We start from the raw sequence: 21,204 nt of genomic DNA on the forward strand, positions 1-21,204 counted from the left end.
CCCAAGAATTTCAGTGCCCACCTGTGTAAGTCACCAACCCCGTAAGTACAAGTTGTCAAAATTGAGAAAGACATCTATACAATTGCTGTAATAAATATCTATTAGGGTAGGGTCATCTGCTGCCTGATGCCTTTTTTAATTACATTGAAATAATTCTTGACAACTTCGCTATGGAGAGGAACATAAATTACATCTTAATTGCATGAGACCTAAATCTCCATTTGTTGCCCAACTCAGGAAATTTGAAAAAGGCTGATGAAGTCGGATGGAGCAACCTAATGGAGGAGAGGCAATTTGTAATGCTTAATCGTGCTTTTCAGGATGACATTCTGTCTCAATACACATGGCGAAGAGGGCCAGGATCGAATACATATACACTAATCGAAGCTTCATGGACATAGTCAAATCTTTAGTCATAACTCCGAGTGAGTTGAGTGATCATAGTCAGCTGTGTTTAACATGTTTGTGGCAGTTACAGCGAGATCAAAAATCACTCATTATATAGACACCATATTTCAGCTAATAATGGGAGCAACCGTCTAAAATGGACGGAAGCAGCTCTAGTGGATTTTGAAAATTCCTTAACAGCCAATCAAGATAAATGCTAAGTGTCATCCATGCAGAAATATAAAAAAAGTAAAAGCGAGTAATCAAGGAAACAGTTGCAAGCATCTTCATGCATTTGATTGCACTCCAAAAGATGAGAAATCTGCCCTGAGGCGGAATATACGTGAATTGAAACTCCTGCCTCAATTAGAAAGATCATCTCAAGTGAAACATCTGAGATCGATCTACAAAAACTCGTTACCAGAAAGGAAGTCTATACAACATCAACAGCATGGAGAACAAATGCTAAAACTCATGGCAGCGAAATCATCTGCAGGCATATGGTTGCTGTAAAATGAAGCAAAATGTAAATCTCAACACTCTGTTCAAACAAATGACATTGCGGGAAAAGTTTGGGATAAATATTACCAGCGTGTATATCGAACACCCTTGCCAGAATGCCAGTTAAATATTGGAATAGGCAATCGGGACCATACAATATCATTTGATCGGGCTGATTTGCTATTTTATATATCAAAATTGAGTGCCTCTCGAGCCACCGGACCAGATGGTCTTGATAACAACACAATAAAGAGAAATCCAGAAATCTGGGCATAGATCCTTGATCGTATTTTCACTCCAACCATGCGTAAGGGGTCCATCCCTCCCTCATGAAAAAAATCAATAATAATTCCACTCTTCAAGAATGAACAGATCCGATTTCTTAAAGACCAATAGCTTTATTGGATTGTCCCGGTAAAATCCTTGCCCGTTTTGGTATTAAGACAATTTAACGTTTGGTTAACGAATGGAAAAGCTGCGTGACCCATACCAAACGGGTATTATTTCGGGACTTAGAACTAGTGTTAATTTGTTAACCCTGAATGCGATCATAGCCCATGAACATCAGCGAAAGCAGCCACTATACATGGCGTTTGTGGATTTTCGCACTGCGTCGAATCAGTGCCGAGGGAACTTCTCTTTAAAAAGTTGATGCACTGTAAATGTCCATCGCACATATTGAAATGGCTACTTGAATTTTCCGAAAAAACAATTCAAATAAGTTTGATCTTGGATGGTTCCTTGTCTGCCCCAATATTTACAGCAAGAGGGCTGAAGCAAGGATGCATACTTGCTTCAGCCCTCTTAAATGTTTTCATTGGCGATGTAGGTTTGTGCTTTGCAAATCTTGTTACAGACTCACCCATGTTGGATGGTCATATAATTAAATGGTTGCTTTATGCGAAAGATCTTGTCCTGATCTCCAAATCCCCACAAGGTCTGAGAAACATGTTTGATGCATTAGAAAAATATGCACAAAACAACATGATCTCAATAAATAAATAAAAAACACAAATAGTCTAGTTTGGGAATGTGAAGTGTGAGGGTTCCTCTCACGCCCCCAGGCCGTTTCTCCTCCCAGGTGATCCTCCCGCAGAACACCACCCCAAAGGTCAAGATCAGGAAGCGTCTCTCTTTCCTTTACCACCTGGGAGGAAACTTTAGGCAGGGAATTACTGAGTCGTCTGTAGGATTCATCACAGTACCCAAGGAAGTCCTGATAAGGATATATCAAGACTAGGAAAAGGCTATGGAAACATTTTAAAGAGGAGAGAAAACATGACAGCAGAGTACACCAGGTATCCTGACAAGATACAGACGATCAGCCAGTTGTTTTGCATACTGCTTGTGCTGTTGACCAAGAGAAACCTAAGGAAATTATATTCTTGAAGAGAAATCTAGGTGAAGGGGACCATGCTGTGAGGGGTCAGAAATGCAAGACAGACATAGTAAAAGGTATAGTTTTATCAATGTTTGCCATTTATTAAAATACAAAGAGGTGAGATAAATGCCCTTCTTTCCCTATCCTAACCAGAGTAACCCTACCTAGCGAACTAAAGAAAGATGACCTAGTGTCCTAAAGTCTATGACCCTCAGACTAATACATGCACCAAAAGTGTACCAGGAATATTTGGCTATCTTCAGTTCAAAACAATGCAAACGTTCAAGCTTATCATTTTTTTTCGAAAGTACTCCTTGTGGCCAGGGTTGGGCTCCCTTCCCCTGGATCAATTCAGGAATACCCTTGGAAAAGGTCTGATTCAACAATGTTCTGCTCAAACCAACACAAAATGTCTTTTCCATCCACTGCGTCCTTCCACTTGGTAAGGCAAATGTCTCTTTCACAAAACAATAGTTCATGAACCAAAGCCATAGTTCTCCTCCACAGTATCCTTCCTGGCAAGGCAAATGTCGTGTTCACAAAACACTAGTTGATAAACCAAGGCAATTGTTTTCTTCCTCACAATTTCTTTCTCAGGCTGCAAAGCAAATATTATTATTTTTTTTAAAACATATTTTTATTAATTTTCCAAACCAAACAACAATACAAACCCAACACGCAGTGCAATTTACAACAACTCCATTAAACATCAATTTGTATATTTTTTTTTTTTACCACTGCTCTCCCAATCCGACCCACCTTTATGAGCCTATTTGTTCTTCACGTTCATTATCTGATGTGTGTGGCAGGGTATCACTTTCCTCGGGTTCTGTTGGTTCCGATATGGATCCAAATAGTTTTGCTATTAATACTTTCCATGCCATCAGGGTGCCCATCTCTTCCTCCCCGCTCATGCTGCTCGCCTCTTGCCATACCATTGTCTCAGCCTCTGCCCATTTCTGCAACTCCTTCCACCATAATAATAGGCCCAGTGACATTGAGAACGCGCACGTGCATGGGAAAGGGAAAAAGTGCATGGAAGGGGGAGCGTGGAAAGTGCAGAGCAGAGGAGAGCAGATAAATAATAATACATTAAATAAATAGATAATGGAGGCAATAAACAGTGGTAGTGCAGCCAGCAAGTGGCAAGTGCTGTGTTTAAGGCAGCAGACTGGGTAAGTCTAAGTGCAGGAAAGGAAGAAAATGGGGGGGGCTGTATGGGTACAGATACAGTCCCCAGTGCAAGGGGTGGCCAGGAGGCAGTGCAGGAGGGTGGCAGGGTGAGCAGGTACCTGGGCCCAGGGGACAGAGGGTGGCCAGGTGCACAGTGCCAAGAGAGCAGATCAGCAGGGGAGAGGTGGAGCGAAGGCAGAAGCAAAGAGGAAGGTCTTGAGGTGCTTCCGGAACCGGAGATGGTTCTCCTCAAGTTTTAGAGTGGCAGGGAGGCTGTTCCAGAGGGAGGTCCCAGCCGAAGATGGGGATCTACCCCCAGCTTGTTTCTTAGAAAAACGATTGACCCGGAAGGAGCTGGAGGTAGAGGAGCAAAGGGCTCGAGAAGGGAGGTATTTGCGGAGGGATAGCTGAAGATATTTTGGCCCCAGGCCCCAGAAAGCTTTGTGGAGGGGTTTGAATGTAACCCTTGCCATCCACTGGGAGCCAATGGAGAGATTTCAGAGCTGGAGAGATACGATCCCAGGGCTTGAGGCCAAGGACAAGTCTTGCAGTCCTGTTCTGGATAAGTTGCAGAGGGCGGAGAGTAGAGGCAGGTAGATTTAGAAGGAGGCTGTTACAATAGTCCAACCTAGAGATAAGCAGAGCTTGGGGGACAGTGAGCTTCTGAGGGAAGGAGAGGAAAGGCAGAGTACCTCTGAGGAGGTGCAGTAGGAAGTTCATGGCCCTTAAGGCTATACACGCACATGACGCATTTGTCAAGTATTCTTTTGGCCTGTAGACAGCTATCAGGGAAGCCGCGCAGTACATTCCCGAGGGAGGAAATGAGCGAGGGCTTCCAGGGAATTGTGGACAACGCAAAGAGGTGGCCTGGCAGCTGCTGCAGACGGGCCTGGAAGCCGCAGATTGTATGGGACGCTCGATGGGGTCTGCGACCGTCTTGAGGAGGCAGGAGTATCTGCATACATCGGGATTCTTGCTTAACGTCCAGGGCAAGCTACTGGATGTCTCTTTTGACAGCGAGAATCTGTCACCTTTGGCAGTAAGGCTCAGCTCCCGCAACCCAGGCAGGGGCAGAGGAGTGTCCCGTGCTCCGGAAGGAGCCGAGGGTGCTCTAGGGGCCAGCACACGACAGCAGCAGCACTGGCATAACAGGGGCCACCGCAGCCCCAGCGGTGCAGGGGGCCCCGCTAGCCCATGTCCTGGGAGGGGGCCCCACTTGGAGAAAAAAATGAAAAATAAATATATTTTAAAAATCTTTTTTTTTTAATTTCTTTTTGAAATCACTTTGCCTGCATAAAGAAATTATTTCTGTAACAGAATGTTTTTATGAAGACGGAGTAACTACAAAAAGAAATATTCTTTTTGAAGTCCGAGGGCTCCCCTTACCCCATGACATGGAAGACCCCGGGCTGAAGGGGGAGGCCTATGACTACAAAAAGAAATAGTTTATTTTTGAAGTCACTCTGCCTTCATAAAGAAATGATTTCAGTTATGGTTCGGTCCTTAACAGAAATCATTTCTTTATGAAGTCAGGGTGATTTCAAAAGAAACAATCTGCTTCATTACAAGTTTGGCAGTAGCCTTGCCGGTAAAACCGGCATGCTGCCGCCCAACTTGCGCTTTTTTCCAGCACCCACAAATGGGCAATTACCGGGTCATTACGGCTCCACCGGACCCGGTAATTGCCCATTCACAGGCGCCAGGAAAAAATGCTCCCCATTCCCGTTTGATCCCCATATTCCAATGGGAATGGGGAGCTTGGATGCACCGGCACCATTCAGAATTCTGCCGGTGCATCCAACATGCTCGGCTTGCGGGTGCCGGTATGCACGCCAAGTCAGACCTGGCGGGTGGGAAGGCACCCGCGAGCAGAACTCGTAGTTTGCCGGTCTGGTAACAACGGTACCGGCAAGCTTACGGGTACTGTTGTTACCGGACCGACAAACTTATACTGAGGCTCAATTTCTTTTTGAAGTAATAGGGCTCCCCTCAACCCCATGACGTGTGCATGTGTGACTGTATTGGGAAAGAGTGTACACTTAAATGTGGAGGTGGCTGCCTGTGTGAGTGTATGGTGAAAGGGTGCACACAAATGTATGGGTAACTGGGTGTGCGTGTGCAGTAAAAGGGTGCACACTTAAATGTATGGGTGGCTATCTGGGTGTGCCTGCAGGGTGAAAGAGTGCACACTTAAATGTAAGGATGGCTGGGTGTGCATGCATGTGTATGGTGAATGGTGTTTGTGCTTGTGTTCAGGGGCGCAACAAAACCTACATTTTGGGGGGCTGATCCTTCAAATGTTGGGAGAGGCGCTAACTTCACGGGTGGTGGGGGAGGCAAACTTATTTGTGTGGGGGCATCTAACTTCTTAACGCATTTTAATGAGACTATTCTAGTGCAGCTTCAATGTTACAAGCAGTTAACTCTATACTTTAAGTGTGAAAGCACCCTCTTATGAACTGTTGTGAGAATGAACGGTCCCCTGGTCCCTTTCTACACTTCCCTGGCATGAAAGTTCTAAGCCCACATCAAAATTTCAATTGCCTAAAAAATTTGGCATTTGAATGCAGGTACTAACAGTGAAATGCTTTACGTTAGTAACTGATGGGCTCTTGTTAACAGCGAAACCCAGGTGCCGTTTAAAATCTGTCTCCTGTTCTGTCTGGCAACTTCTCTGAAAGTCAGCCAGGTTGAGTCAACATAGCCCAACATTTCTGGGGGTGAGTGCTGCAGCCCAGTCAACTGAATTTTGTTAAGCCGCTACTTGTGTTTAATACCTTCATTACTTATTGGTAATTGTCATTACTCCTAGCCCTATTCTTCCTTGTCCCTGTACTTGTGTATGAGGCAGTACTTGTCTATGAGACAGTATGCCTCATACACAAGCACTGGGATGAGGTAGAGGTACATGGAGGTAATCCCTGACTTAGCTACCTATATCTTCATTACTCCTAATGCCACACTTCCTCATCCTAGTACTTACCTATGAGGCAAGGAGCCTCAAACGTAAGTTCTGGGACAAGCAAGAGGGACATGAAGGTAATTCTGGGCCAAGCAGCTGATTTTGGAGGTTGGGGTAGGGCATAAGAGGGAGAGGGGATCTGTGGGCACTGGGATTGTGCGATAAATCATAATGGTTGTCCATGTCCAGGCTAAGCAGGCATGATATGTGGTATTAGTGGCTAGAGAGGCATTTTGGTGCAGCCAGTCTAGTTATTCCTCAGTTTGGTATGGCTTTTCTTTTTACTGCACAGTCCAACTAAGTGTAATTACCTGGCTAGATTGGCATTTGGGTGCTGCCAGTCTAGCCATTTCTTACTGCAGCATTGTATATTTTTTGGAGCATCTGTGATAAAATGATATGATATAAGTCTATTATAACACGCCTGTACACAAGTGTTTCTTGGCGCGACAAGCAATGGAGTGAAGATAGAGGGTGGAAAAGACAAATGATCTTACTAGGTCTTGTGTCATTTGAATCGTGCAAGTGTGAGAATGAGAAATGTAAGGGGAAAGGGAGGGGGGAGTGCAAGGAAGAAGGGAGGGGAAAACAGGTTGCAAGGCTCCTAGTAAGTGCAGCCAGGACAGTGCAGCTCCGGGTAGTGCAAGGATAACAAGGGACTGTAGGGTTACAGTTACAGTCCCTAAATGCGTGGTAGGCTGGAGGCAGTGCATGGGTGACTGATCAAGAAAGAGCCTGGACTCAGTGAGACTTGCCAAGCAACCAGTCAGTACAGCAGACAGGTAGGTCAGCAGGGGAGGGAGAGAGCGAAAGCAGAGGAGAAGAGGAAAGTTTTGAGCTGCTTCCGGAACATCAGGTGGTCCGCTAATGTTTGAGAGGGGCAGAGAGGCCATTCCAGAGGGAGGCATTTGCAGAGGAGAGAGATCTCCCCCCACTCTCTGCCTAAAGAAGCATCTAGCCCCTAGAGAGTTGGAGGTATCCGGGGAAGGGCTAGAAAAAAATGGTATTTTGGAAGAGAGCGTTGGATGTAGTGTGGGCCCGACCCCAGAAAGCCTTGTGGACAATGCAAAGGCTCTTGAACTTGATTCTTGCAACCACTGGGAGCCAGTGGAGAGATTTCAGGGCTGTAGAGATATGATCCCTGGGCTTGTGGCCAAGGATAAGTCTTGCTTTCGTGTTCTGGATTAGTTGCAGAGGGCGGAGAGTAGAGAAAGGCAGCTTGAGAAAGAGGCTGTTGCAGTAGTCCAGCCTAGAGAGAAACAGGGCTCTGGAGACAGTGAGCTTCTGGGGGAAAGTGAGAAAGGGAAGAGTCCCTTTGAGGAGGAGCAGCTGGTAGGTAGTGAGACTTCTTGGTGACGTCCGAGATGCGAAGAGAGAAAGAGAGAGTGGAGTCGATGATGACAAAAGGTTTTTTGCCTTGCAGGATGGCGAAGGAAGAGGGCCCAAGGTGAGCGGCCAGAGTGAGAGAGGGAACGCAGGGGTCCCAATGAGAAGAATCGCCATCTTAATGGCGGCACTAAGGTAGAAATTGTTTGAGGTGCACCAATCCTGAATCGCGGATAGACAGTCAGGAATGAGCAAGAGATGTAAGGAGCCTGAAGGAAAGCTGAGTGCCATCCGCTTAACACTGAAAGTTAGAGGAGAAGGTAGAGATCAGGTGGGCCAAAGGGGCCAAGTAGAGGTTGAAAAACCAGGGTGAGAGGATAGAGCCCTGGGGAATGCCACAGGTAGAGAGAAAGGTGGCGGAGAGAAAGGGACCAAGTTGGACCTGGGAGGGGCAGTCCAAGAGGAAGGAGCTCAGCCACTCCAGGGCCTGATCCTTGATATCCAGGTTCTCACATAGTGGATTGATCAGGATGGCGTGGTTGACTGTGTCGAAAGTAGAGGGAAGATCAAGAAGGATTAGGACAGAAGGAAGGCTGGAATCAAGGTTAGATCGCAGATCTTTACAGGTGTTCAGGAGAGAAGTTTCTGTGCCTCTGGCAGCTCTGAAGCCAGACTGATGGTCATGGAGGCAACCAACAGATTCAATGTGGAGAGTAAGCTGGGAGATGGCCAGCTTTTTTCCAAGAGTTTGCCCAGGAAAGGGGCGATGGAGATTGGGCGATAGTTTGCTGGACAGGTAGGATCGGCAGACGGCTTCTTGAGGAGTGGGTGCACAAGGGAGTGCTTAATGGGATAGGGGAACGTTCCAGTGATGAAAGACTGATTACAGGAATCGGACAAGGTGCAGCAAGGGTGTCAATATGGTCCTTCATGGTTCTGGAGGAGCAGGGGACCAGCTGTTTGGATGACACTTTCGTGGATCAGACTTGTCTAGAAACCTTGTTAGGTGTTGTCAGAGAGAAAGAGGAGAGGTGGCCAAAGGGAGGCCGAGAGAGGAAGAGGGAGAGGAAGAGGAGATAGTTGACAGGTTGTCCTGAGTTTTAGCACAGAAGTGAGAGGCCAGAGCCATGCAGAGGGCCTGGGAGGGAACAAGAGAGATGGAGACCGCAACAGGATTGACCAGTTCCGTGCAGATTTTAAAGAGTTTGGCCGTGTTGTTAGAGGCAGCAGAGATCCGGGCTTCAGTGTGTGCTCTCTTCTTGATGAGTGTTATTGCTTCGACTGGCATTTTTGTGCAATCAGTCTAGGTATGTCTAAATGTGGCCTGGCATGCTTTACTGTAGTGTTAGGACGTTTCTACACTGGTCTACATTGTGCAGCCAGTGGGACCTGTTTTCAATGTGGCATGACATTTTTAATAGCAAAGCATTCATGTTCCTGTGCACTGTTGGTGACTAGCGTGTATTGGATTGGTGTTACCCTACAAAACAATTGCAAACACTCTGGCATTTTAGCCAATTATTCTCAAAAAGTGTGCTGTACATTGCATTAAGAGACATATTTATATCTTTCTCCTAGTACAGTGTGCGGCATACCCCTTTAGCAGCATGTTCATGCGTATTGTGCAAGGGTGATAATCTAGGCCTGCCCAGTGTGTAGCACGAACCGTGATTTGTTGCTGAGTTGGGGCGGGGGCCCTCAGAATGGCTCGCAGGGGGGCCCTCACATTTTGTGTTACACCACTGAACAGCAGGGGTGGCTCTGCCCTCAAAGTCGCTTTGATTCCTCCTGCCACGTATCACCGGTTGGAGGACAGATAGGCGAGCACTGGGCCCAGTGGGTGTACTGTTCGCCTTTCTTATGAAGGCCGCCAGACAGGCCACCCCCTCCTCCTCCTCAACATCTGGAACAGGAGCTACAGGAAGAGCTGCAAGCCCTGCTTTTGATGCTGTAGAATAAGTGCCTCCTGAGCAGAGAGGATCTGGTTGATATTCCCCGTACTTCCTGGTACCCAAGAAAGGGGGGAGGATTCCATCCCCTCTTCGACCTCCGGGCCTTGCACAAGTTCCTGAGGAAGGACAAGTTCAAGATGGTGACATTGAGAGAAATTCTCCACGCTCTCAGATTGCAGGTTTGACTGGTGTCATTAGATCTCCAGGACGCGTATTTCCACATGCCGATCCATTGGAAGCACAGGAAGTCCCTGAGATTCCTCATAGGGGACAAGCACTTTCAGTTCAAGGTGCTCCCCTTTGGGTTGACCTCTGCCTCAGGGTGTTTACTAAACTTATGGCAGTAGTCACGGCTCACCTCAGGAGATCTGGCGTCCATGTGTTCCCATACCTGCACGACTGGCTGATTCGAAGGAGCAGGTTTTGTGCCATCTCGAGATCACCTGTTCTCTACTCCACAAGCTGGGCTTCTCCCTGTACTTGCAGAAGTCCCACATGAAAGCAGCACAGAGGCTCCAGTTCATCGGAGTAGTCCTGGACACTTGTGTTGGGAAGGCCTTTTCTCCCGAGGAGAGAGTCGCCAGTGTCAAGACAGATGGTGCAACTGTTTCAGAACCACTCCACCGTGCCAGCGGCTTCCTTACTCCGCCTCTTTGGTCTCATGGCCTCCTGCATCTTTCTAGGACCAGAGGCCAGACTGCAGATGTGGTCTCTGCAATGGCCCCTGCGTGGTCAATGGCCCCAGTATTTCAGCACTTTAAAAGACATTCTAAAAGTGTCCAGGTCGATGGCCAATGGTCTCTCTTAGTGGTCATGCAGTAAGAACATGAATGCGGGAGAGCTTTTCTGGACTCTGTGGCTCCAGGCCAGGGTGGTCACGGACACGTCACTGAAAGGTTTGGGCGCTCACTGCAAGGATTTGCATGTGAGCGGCCTTTGGTCAGCGATGGAAGCACAGTGGCACATAAAAATGCTGGAGCTGCGTGTTATCAGGTTAGCCCTCAAAGCGTTCACACACTCTCTAAAAGGGAAGCACATGTTAGTTTTGACAGACAATGTGGTGTCCATGCACTACCTTAACAAGCAAGGTGGTGTGCACGCCTCTCTGCTTTGCAGACAGGCAATGCAGCTGTGGCTCTGGCTATTAGAGAACCAGATCTCGGTCTCAGCAGTACATCTGGCAGGGAGAGAGAACGGATTGACAGACACTCTGAGCACAAGGTGTGACAGGAAGTCCTGGAGGAGGTCTTCTCTCAGTGGGGTAGCCCAGCAGTGTATCTGTTTGCCACTGAGTCCAACAGGAAGTGCAGACAGTTTTGCTCGAAGCAATTCCCTGCGAGGGGTGCACTCGGGGATGCATTTCGGGTGGTCTGGACCTTCCACCTTCACTACGTCTTCTTTCCGATTCCTGTAATTCCTTGGGTTCTAAGGAGGTTGAGGTGATTCCGAGCGACCCTGAACTTGATCGCCCCGAATTGGACGAGTATAACTCGGTACTCGGATCTCCTAGAATTGACCATCTGCCCACCTCTCTGGTTGCCTCGACGGCCAAATCTTCTGTCTGTTGGAAGGTCTGGGGCTCCACCTGAACCCGGAATCCCTCACCTTAAATGTGTGGCTCTTGAGAGGATGAGATAGGACTAGGACCTCTCAAAAGGTCTGGAGGTGTTACAGGCTGCATGTAGACCGGCAACAAGATCGCTGTATGCATGCAGGTGGAGACGATTCAAGGCGTGGTGCAGGGACTGTGAGGTAGACCCCATCTCCTGCCCCACTACTACGGGGATGACTCTCCTTCTGTCACTGGCCTCGTCGGGCCTTCAGGTCACCACAGTCAAACGATTCTTAACGGCTTTGTCTGTGTTCAAAAGGGCTCTGGGTCCACAATCTTTCTTTATGATCCTGGTGATGGCCCAATTTCTGAAAGGCCTTTTGAAAATGTTTACGCCTGTTCCCTTTGTTCCAGACTGGCACCTTAATTTGGTTCTTACCTACTTCATGGCGGCTCCCTTTTTAGCCGTTGTATTCTTGTTCCACCAGACAGCTCACGTTGAAGATTGCATTTTTAGTGGCAATTACATCAACCAGACAGGTCAGCGAGTTGCAGGCACTATCTTGCAAGCCGCCTTTTCTGATTCTTTAGGGAGAACATTTCTCTATAGGTTTGGCCGGGTTTTTATCCAAAGTGGTTTCTCAGTTTTATCTGTCTCAATCCAACGAGCTGCCAATGTTCTTCCTGCCTCAGCACCCCTCCAAGGAGGAGGAGCACTTTCATAGACTGGACCCTAAGAGGTCTCTGAGCTTTTATGTGACGAGGATGGCAGAATTCAGAAAACCCTGCTCAGTGACCTCACATCCCATATCTAATGACATGTCCACAACATTGGAAAAACCTGCAACATAATATTTATTTTATTAGAATGCATTTCATATCTCACAATCAAGAGCTATGAATTATTTTAATTTGTATCAGAAAACTGAAATCTATTTTCGTATCAACACAATACTGAATGTTCAGTCTGTAGTGATCCAATATCTCCAAAGCATTTTCCAATAAGCAGCCCTCAAATTAAACTGACAGTAGGAGGCATTTCTAGAAGTCAAAATTGAAATTGCTATTTTGTATTGTCTATCAGCATGCCACTACATTATTGGATTAAAGTAACAAAAACAACAAAGCATACCAACTTCTGTACTCAGTCACATGCATGGAAAGCACTAGAATTGGACAGTACCAGAGATATAATTTAAGAGCTTGGAAGTTTATATACCCGAGAATAGGCTCACATCCCATTGTCACCATCCTTCTAATTCAGTTGCCTTTCTCTGCCTGGGAGTAGAACTCTGAGGGGTGGGAAAAAGGGTTGTTTGATTAAAGTGGATAAAGGACTAACTAACAGGACAGAAACTACTAAGGTGAGAAAAGTAAACGTTTCTAACCATAGTGAATAATGTACTCTGTGACAAGGTGCTCGATGAGTCACAAGACAAATCAAATCCTTGTTCATATTTTATTACAGAAAATAGCATTACATAAACGGGCAACTGGCTTGCAGTCTTTGTGGGGTCCCCTCCACCTTTGAAGGGGCTTCCAGCACCCTAGCCCAGTCTCCCTACTCCAACAGGCCTTATCGTAGTGCAAACTAATAAAGCAAGGGTCCCATACTGTCTGGTTAGCCCTATCCTAGGACGTGCCACTGTTCTCCCCGAGAGAAGAGTATTCCCCCAGTGTGAGGGGCTACTTGGGGCCATATTTGAAAGCAGGCACAGGGTTATGGGTCATCCCAGGCTATCTATAAGTATAAGTCAAGGCTATGGCCACTGTTTCAACAAGGAGGAGAAATTACTTACTGTAATTTCTTTCTATGGATTATTCTCCCGCAGATTCCTCATCAGATGGATATCCATACCAGCGTCAGTTGCTCGGAAAACATTTCGACATGGGGTGTAGTGCACCACGACTCGGTCTTGGATTCGCCTTGCTTCGATGTCGCTGTTGTTGACGTCAGCCGTCCTATATATAGCACATCACTACGCCCCTTGCACCTCAGTTCCCTCAGATCCCCATCTCCCCCAAAACCCCTGCGAGGCCCACCGCTGCGGAGGAAGATCAAACGAAGGCTAAACAGCCACCATTCATGAGAAAGGTGAAAAACATAACCAGGATGTATTTTGGGTGAGAAACAGGACCGCAAAGAATGCGCGACACACCATCAAGGTGTAAGGAAGCCCTTTCACAGAGAGCTTTCCTCTTTCTCCCATAAGAGAAGGATGTCAATAAGCAATAGGTACTTTCATAGCGGGAGAAGAATCCATAGAAAGAACATTACGGTAAGTAAATTCTCCTTCAATGGATTGCTTTTCTCATGCAGATTCCTCATCAGATAGAACCCCCAAGCAGTGAGATGGGGGCAGGATGAAAGCCCCTATAAGAGGAAACTTTGCACAACCGCGCTCTCCCAATCTGAGCATCAGCCCCGGGAAACTCTGCGGCTGGTTTCTTCCCTGGCAGTGCAACGACCTCCAGCTTTCCTCCACGTTGAGATCTTCTCTTCCCCTGGACGAAGCACCGACTTGCACCCGCTGCCAGGAACAACTGCCCCCGCTGGAGCTTTCTCACCATTTCAGGTACTGTGTCCCGCCTGGTCTCCCTTGCAACATACTGTTCAAGGTGTCCCCTAAATCCTTGAGACTTTATCCTGGGGTGACCTCAGACCTGTTAACTAACTTTTCTGAACTGATCTAACTCCTTTTTGAACTATCTGCAAAGACGTTTAAAGTTTACTTGGGCACATTCCGCCTTGCTCTCTCCAAGAGTGGGCCTGGCCTATGAACATTTTGCTCTACAGTAGACCCTGCCTTTCTTGACTCGCTGTGGTTCTTTAAAAGTGTTTGATATTGTGTGTTTTCCTATTTCTGCCTTTTCTCTCCCTTTTTTGTTTGATATTGTGTGTTTTCCTATTTCTGCCTTTTCTCTCCCTTTTTAAATAATTATTGGAGTGCCATCTTGGTTAAGCGCTCACCTCTGTGTTGATAATAAGTGGTGTTCCTTTCCTAAGACTAAGTCGAATAATTAATCAGGGAGGTGTATATATTTCTAGTGACTGTGTTTGAACTTGTTTGACATATTAATGACAGTGTATTTTTACAAGTGTGTTTTTAAATAAATAATTATATACTTTTATACCAAAGCTCTGGTCAGTGTTTGCTTGTGCTGCTGTATTTTTGTACCTAATGTGTATACTCTATATACTGCCTAACTCTTCTTGAGAGAAGTCTGACTGCTCAGCCATAGCTACCAGGTAAATCTGGGTGGTACAGACTGCTACCAATTGGGTTTACTGCTATCACCTGTAGTCTTAAACCTTTTGCAGTGGTCCCCAAGGGAACTGCACAGGTTTATGCCTAACACTCCTCCCTCTTCCATCTCTTTTCCTCCCTTCTATCTCTCCCTCTGCCCGCAATCTTGGTATTTACTTTAATTCCAATCTCGCCTTTGACCACCACATCTCCCTTACATCCCGCGCCTGTCGATTTCATCTCTACAACATTCGCAAAGTCTGCCCTTTTCTCACTTTCCACGCTACAAAACTCCTCATCTGCTCACTAGTCTTCTCCCGACTATTCTATTGTTCTGCTCTTTGATCTTCCTCACTCACGCCTTGCTCCTCTTAAATCTATCTATTATTCTTCAATTCGCTCACTCTGTCTTCTCTCTTACCATGACCCAATTTCTCCTTCCCTGGCTTGTCTTGGCTGGTTGCCCTTCTATTCTCAACTCAAATACAACTTTCTCTGTCTTGTGCTCAAATGTCTCTATGGCTTTGCTCCTGACTACCTTGCCTCTCTCCTTTCTTTTTACTCTCCATCTCGCTCCCTGCCTCTACTGATCTTTTTAGACTCAATGTCCTACGTCCCCTTTGCGCCCAATCCCGTTTTAGTTGGTTCCAGCTCCTAGCCCATCTTCACTGGAACATGCTTCCCCTGTCTCTTCGCTCCATTACTTCCTATCCTCTGTTCCGTTCCTCTCTAAAAACCCACCTGCTACAGTCCTCTAATTGATTTAATCTATTTATGAACACTGATTCACTTACTCTTATGAACGCTAATTGATTGTTACTGTTTATGAACACTGATTGACTGATTACTCCCAGGAAGGCTAATTGATTGTTACTATTTACGATCACAGTTTGAATGTTACTGTTTATGAATGCTGATTTGCATTCTGATTCTTTATATTGTTGACTGTCCTATGTAAAGTGCTTTGGACAAAGGCGCTACATAAAACACAATAAATACAAATACAAAATAAATTATGAAATTCTTCTTCATGTGCATTGTGACTAATTAGCATCTTTAATTCTAGCTTAAGAAATTGGGTGTGATGCCTCCGGAGCAGCCTCTACCACTGAAATGTTATCGAATATACCAGATCATGTGGGCAAATAATGGAGATTCCATTAGCAGGCAGTATGCTGGCACTGCAGCTCTAAAGGTAAGAGGTAAGGCAAGCCCCCCTAGCAACAATGTTTTAAAATGGTTGTGTTTAGCTTTCCTTAACCTTCTAGATTATTTAGCACAGCCCTGGTATCGGAGTACAATTCTGCTTAGACTGTAACACTGATGACTGTTTGCCTAGAAGCACCACGTACTTCATTATGTAGACTATGATGACCGCTACAGGCACCTGCACTGAAGGCCCTTTTCAGGGTTAGAATAGTTTTTTTTTATTACAGCTGAAAAGTGGTTACCTTTGAAAAAATATGCAATCTAAAATGATAAACTTCATCCTGGGAGGACCTTTGTTTTCTGATTAAAAGCATAACATTCCAGTACCACTGTAATAACTTGAAAAGATTTTCTTTTAAAACATGATTGTATTTCTCTAGACTGCAAGAGCCTTTTACTTTTCCCATTCAAACTACTTCTGAGATCAAAGGCAGAAACTTCAAATTTGGATCAAAGCTTTTGTTACCTTTCTCTGTTACCAATAGTATTGTGCCAGTTTATCAAAAACAATGGATTCCATTTGCGGCAGTACATCAATTTTAATGAGCCACTGCTTTGAAAGAAGTTGAGAAACACATATGTAGAATGTTAATCTCCTGTCCAGCTTTTTGCGCGAATAGAAAGACACACTTGAGTTAGCAGAGAGTTGCAAACCCTAATACTGGGTCTTTTTTTATAGATACTGTATACTTTAGAATATTCCCACCTGCCAGCCTGGGAAACCCTATTCAATGTGTTTTCCTTTCATTTACACCAGTCTGCATTTCTTTAAGTCCATTGTGACACCCAGTTCTTTTAGCCCATATACTACACTTTACATTTTCACTTTAAAATACTCTTTCTGCCCGTTAGAGAAGTAGAGCTCTACTACTTCAAGTTGCAAGTTTTTGTTAGAAACTGTGTGACAGGGTCATGGGTTTGATGATGGCAAGGGGGTGCCAAGAACCCTCAGGCCTACCAGGGCAACGCCAGAGCCAGACCTACCCCTGAGAGGGGGTGGTGTGAGGGAGTTGAGGGCAACAGCGTCTGGCTCCCATGTCTACATGGAGTCGTGCATGCATATTGCACCTCTTTATGCTAAATACTGCCCATCAGCCTCTGTCCTGGCCAGGTCTCTTTCTTTTCCATGTGGTTCCAGAGGGACTACAATTATCACTCTGCACCAAACTCCTCAGTCCCCTGGGATGGGTAATGGATTTCCGGGAAGAAGTAGTTTAATAAAAACTACAACTACCACAATGCATCTTGGATCAACAGTCGGTGCCCAAACTGCTTTCCTTAATGGGAATGGACTTGGCTCCTCCATCTTGGAGCTGACTGGGAGTCCAAATACCCACAACAAGCTACCCAGTCATGCTACAGGGGAGCAGGGAGCAGCAGTGATGTAGCTGGAACCAGCAGAGAATGACACAGCAGTAGGGGGAGGACCAGTGGATCCTCCGCAAAGCCTTGGTAGACATTGACTTACTTGTATATGAAAGAACCAGCAAAAAAATAAAACAGCCAGAGCAATTGCATGACTGGCTGGAAGAAAATGGAGACTCGAAAGAGGGTAAGGGCCCTTACGAAGACTTCCTGTGGAAATTCCAACGTACAAGGGGAGGCAATGAGATTTGCATAGCTAAGGATTGTCCCGGGGAAGCAGGTGACTGGGGTAGCGAATTTGGGTAATGTGAACCTTCTCGGCAGGAAGGGAATGCTATAAATAAAAAAGCAGAGGCAGTCTGCAGTGAGAGTTGTTTGGCTGAGGTTAGAGGTGGGGAAGGTAAACCAAGAGACCAGAGAGGAGTAGTCTGCATGTATATTGTCCAAGTAGGAGGACTTGGAGGAGACATTTGGCATTTTTGGAGAGAATGAAGGGAAGGTGTTTGGTTTGAGGGATTGGTACTAATTTGTGTTGTATGCTTGGGGTGCGTCAAAGAGAGATTGAGGATACTTTAGGCAGGAGATTAGGTGAGAGAAGCAGGAGTTGAGTGGTTGCGGGAGAGTGGGACAGCGCAAAGTGAAAGAAGTACGATCAGGGAAGTTAAGTGGGAGGGATAAGAGGTGGATAAAAACCACAGTAAGCGGAAGATCGGGAGGCAGGTAGAAACAGGAGAAGTGAGAGAAGCAATTAGCCCAACATAAGGAGGGGGAGAGAGGGAGTGAGTAGGGTGGTATATTAGAAGAGGTGAAGATTTGAGACTGTTACCAGAAACCAGATAGAGACGGGAGTCAGAATAGCCCTAATTCGCTCACTTAGAACGTTCTGGGGGAGTTAGATGAGGCTACAACTGCTTTGCCTAAGTGTTCTCAGTGTTTGAGAAGTGCCTGTTCACAGCAATGCACAAGCTAACGTTCCTGGGTGCCCTGTTCGGCATGGTGAAAGGCCAAGTCGGCTGTCGGATCCTAGAATGGGATTGCTGCGATAGCTAGTACTTTGGATGAGGCACTAGGAGCACATTGGTCAACGTGTTCAAGAGACTACTGGTCATATGCCCTCCTGCATCCCACTGATTCAGTTCTGTAGACTGCAGATGCACCTGTTGCTGAAGCAACTGGACCTTCAGTAGCGTCAACTGGAAAGAGATTGGGAGGAAGTGATAATTTTTTTGGGGGGGGGTTGTATTTGGTTTATTCAAACCTTTTACAACAAAAGAAAAAAACAAAGAAAACATCAAACGACATCGTACAAATTCATCATTTAAAATACATGGTCAATACACTAACATACTCTTATGTCACGTCCCTTTTCCTCCAAACTGCATGAGCGTCCCTTGCATGGGACTTGAGACTGAACCTTTTCACCAGAAAAACCTCTTCCCCTTTAAATTTAGAGGCGCGCGGGGGTGCAGCCCTGGGAGCATGCGCTGCCATGATTCTGCCCTCCGGCACCACACCTCAGTCCCCTTTTCTGCATCAACGGGAATGGACTGAATTCACAATCGCTCCTGGGTTTGGCTTCAGCCATGTAATTTCACGTGCAGATACTTCTTCGCTTTTGTATTTTTATCACAGGTACTCAGTTCTAGGGCATCACACTCCTCCCCGGCACATGTCGACTTCTACAGGGTTCAGCATGTGTCCATCCTGCTACGGACTCTTTCCAACTTCAGACCCCCATGTCCTCTGCTTACGTTGCCTTGGCCGAGACCGCGGCTGGCAAGCTTGTACTGCGTGCAACGCGCTTTCCTCGAGATCTCTGAAGAACAGACTAGCCAGGTGGAGGGAGCTCTTCCAGAGATCGCCTCCAGAGGACCTGAAGGACTTCGTCAGTCATCGATCCAGGCCAAAGGTAGGGCCACTCTTTTCCAGTGCACCCGGCAAGGGAGACTCCTTTCCAGGGACTCGCCCGCGCTGGAGGAACAGCTCAGGTTCTCTTACCAGCACGAGTACCGAGGCTAAATCGGCTACCGGCCGGCAGGCCGAGGGATCAGTTGATCCTTCCGGTGACAGTGCTGAGGGACTGGAAGGTTCTTTTACCGGGTCTTCACCCGAGGGGCCATGCCCTAGTACCGGCAACATGTCCAAGGGGGCGCCTATACGCAGTTCTACTGGCAGATCCGCTGAGGGCAAAACACCTACCAGGTCTCGGCCTGAGGAACAGGGTAGGCCTCATGATCCACACTCGAGAGTCCTCGACGGGGCTGGGCCCAGTGAGCCATGCAACACGACACAGGCACGTGGAAGGCAGATCAACAAAATGGCCGCCATGCCAGACATTTCTGACATCCGCCCGATCGATACCGCACCAAGGCAGGGAGCAGATGGAGGAATGTGTGTCAAGGTGGGACTGGTCTGAACCAGGTATGTGGCCTGCAGCCTACCCTTCATTTGCGCAGGGCAGGTTTCCACTGCGTCCATATGGGCAGGGTACACAACGGCTCCAGCAGCAGACCGCTAACCCGTCAATATCGCTTACCACCCCTCTGGCCTGTGAGGTAAGATTTTTTTAAAGGTTCCTCGGACTCATGAAATCTCCTCGGATGGGGGTCATCCTCAAGGATGCCATCAGGGATGTGCTCCCGCCAATGGCTCCGGCGCTGCAGGCCGCAGTACAGGCATCCCTAGCCCCTGTTCAGCCTATGCCGCCCATTCCGGCCCCCGAACCGATAGTGCAGGCGGTTCCGTACCAGCCTCCGCTGCAGCCTCCAGTCTCCACACCCCAGCCTTTTGCTCCCAGCACCCCTCCACTGGTGCTGGACCAACCGGACCCTCGGGTGGACACAGATGAGGAGGACCCAGACACACAGTCATCAGCCAAGACCTTCCATGAACATCTTGCGGGGCTGGCAGAGTACTTGGGCCTTCCTCAACCCGAGGTCGAGCAACCATCAGAGGGGGCCCTCGTAGAAGTCCACATGCTACGTCCCGCAGCAACAACAGGGATCCCGATGCAGAAGGACATAGTCGCCTTGGCCAAAAAGGGCTGGCTCAAGCCCCATTCAGTCCAGCCGGTCAATCGACGCCTGGACGCCAAGTACAGGCAGATGGAGGGGGATACACTCTTGCTATCGGCCCATCCTCAGCCACACTCTTCGGTGATAGCTGCGGCATCACTATGCTCCAAGCCTCAGTTGTCCTCTGCCTCTTCCTCCGCGACGCTGCTAGACAAGGAAGAGAAGATCATGGAGGCGTACGGGAAGAAGCTGTATTACAATGCGTCCATGCATCTTCGTCAAGCCAACGCGGATGCCACGCTGGCAGCCGTTAACCAGAGCCTTTGGCGGGAAATTGTTGATTTCCTCCCAGAGCTTTCGGCGCAGAGCCAATCACGATTCAAGGCATGACTGGCAGAGGCCAAGATGGTGGCACAAGACATCATGGAGTCCACCGTGGCCCACATTGACACCTCTGGCCGGGCCATCTGCATTGCCACGGACATGAGAAGAATAGCCTGCCTCCGTGCTACTAAATTCAACCCGGATGTCCAGGAACGCATATTAGACCTTCCGTTCGAAGGGGGTGACCTCTTCAACTCCACCACGGACCAGGAGATGGACAAAAAGAAAAACAGCTCACAAACGGCCAAGTCTACAATGACACGCTCAAAACTTACACCCAGTCACAGCAGCGCTCGGCCAAGCGGCGTACATACAGAGGTTTCCGCAGCTTCCAAGAGTGGGGGTCCAGGCAGCCTGACTGTTCGCTTACCCAACATCAGCGCAAACAACAAAAAGGGGGAGGGCTGGAGTAAGGGCTTTTTTCAGTCCCCCTACTCCGCAACAGCCTCAGATGGAAAGAAGGCATGACACGCCCCTCCGGCTCCACGTGTCTCCAGTTGGGGGCAGGCTTGCTCTCCATGCATAGCTCTGGCACCAGAATTTTGCAGACCCCTGCATCCTCTTGGTAGTATCCACAGGGTACCGCCTACCCATCCCATCCCAGCCTCTCCTCCCTCTTCCCCTCCACTCCCACAGGTTGGGACAGCTACACTTTTGGCAGAAATCAGGTTGCTCGTCGAGAGCCAGGCAGTGGAAGTGCCAGCCTCCCAGCGAGGCCTGGGCTTCTACTCCAGGATTTTCGCCATTCAA

General features: G+C 47.5%; 1 protein-coding gene across 4 annotated transcripts in view; it reads left to right on the forward strand.

Moving 5' to 3' along the window:
* Positions 1-21,204, forward strand: part of INPP5F (inositol polyphosphate-5-phosphatase F) — a 2,244,937-nt gene that overhangs the window by 1,581,918 nt on the left and 641,815 nt on the right. For 2 of the 4 annotated variants that reach the window (XM_069611942.1, XM_069611943.1), the window contains exon 14: positions 15,549-15,677. In XM_069611942.1, the coding sequence (XP_069468043.1) occupies positions 15,549-15,677 (129 nt within the window). Of the gene's footprint in view, positions 1-15,548; positions 15,685-21,204 lie in introns of those variants that run through there. The other 2 variants (XR_011268751.1, XM_069611944.1) reach the window with 2 other exon arrangements.

Source organism: Ambystoma mexicanum, chromosome 8 (assembly GCF_040938575.1).
Source record: "Ambystoma mexicanum isolate Mex_15411 chromosome 8, UKY_AmexF1_1, whole genome shotgun sequence".
Lineage (NCBI taxonomy): Eukaryota > Metazoa > Chordata > Amphibia > Caudata > Ambystomatidae > Ambystoma > Ambystoma mexicanum.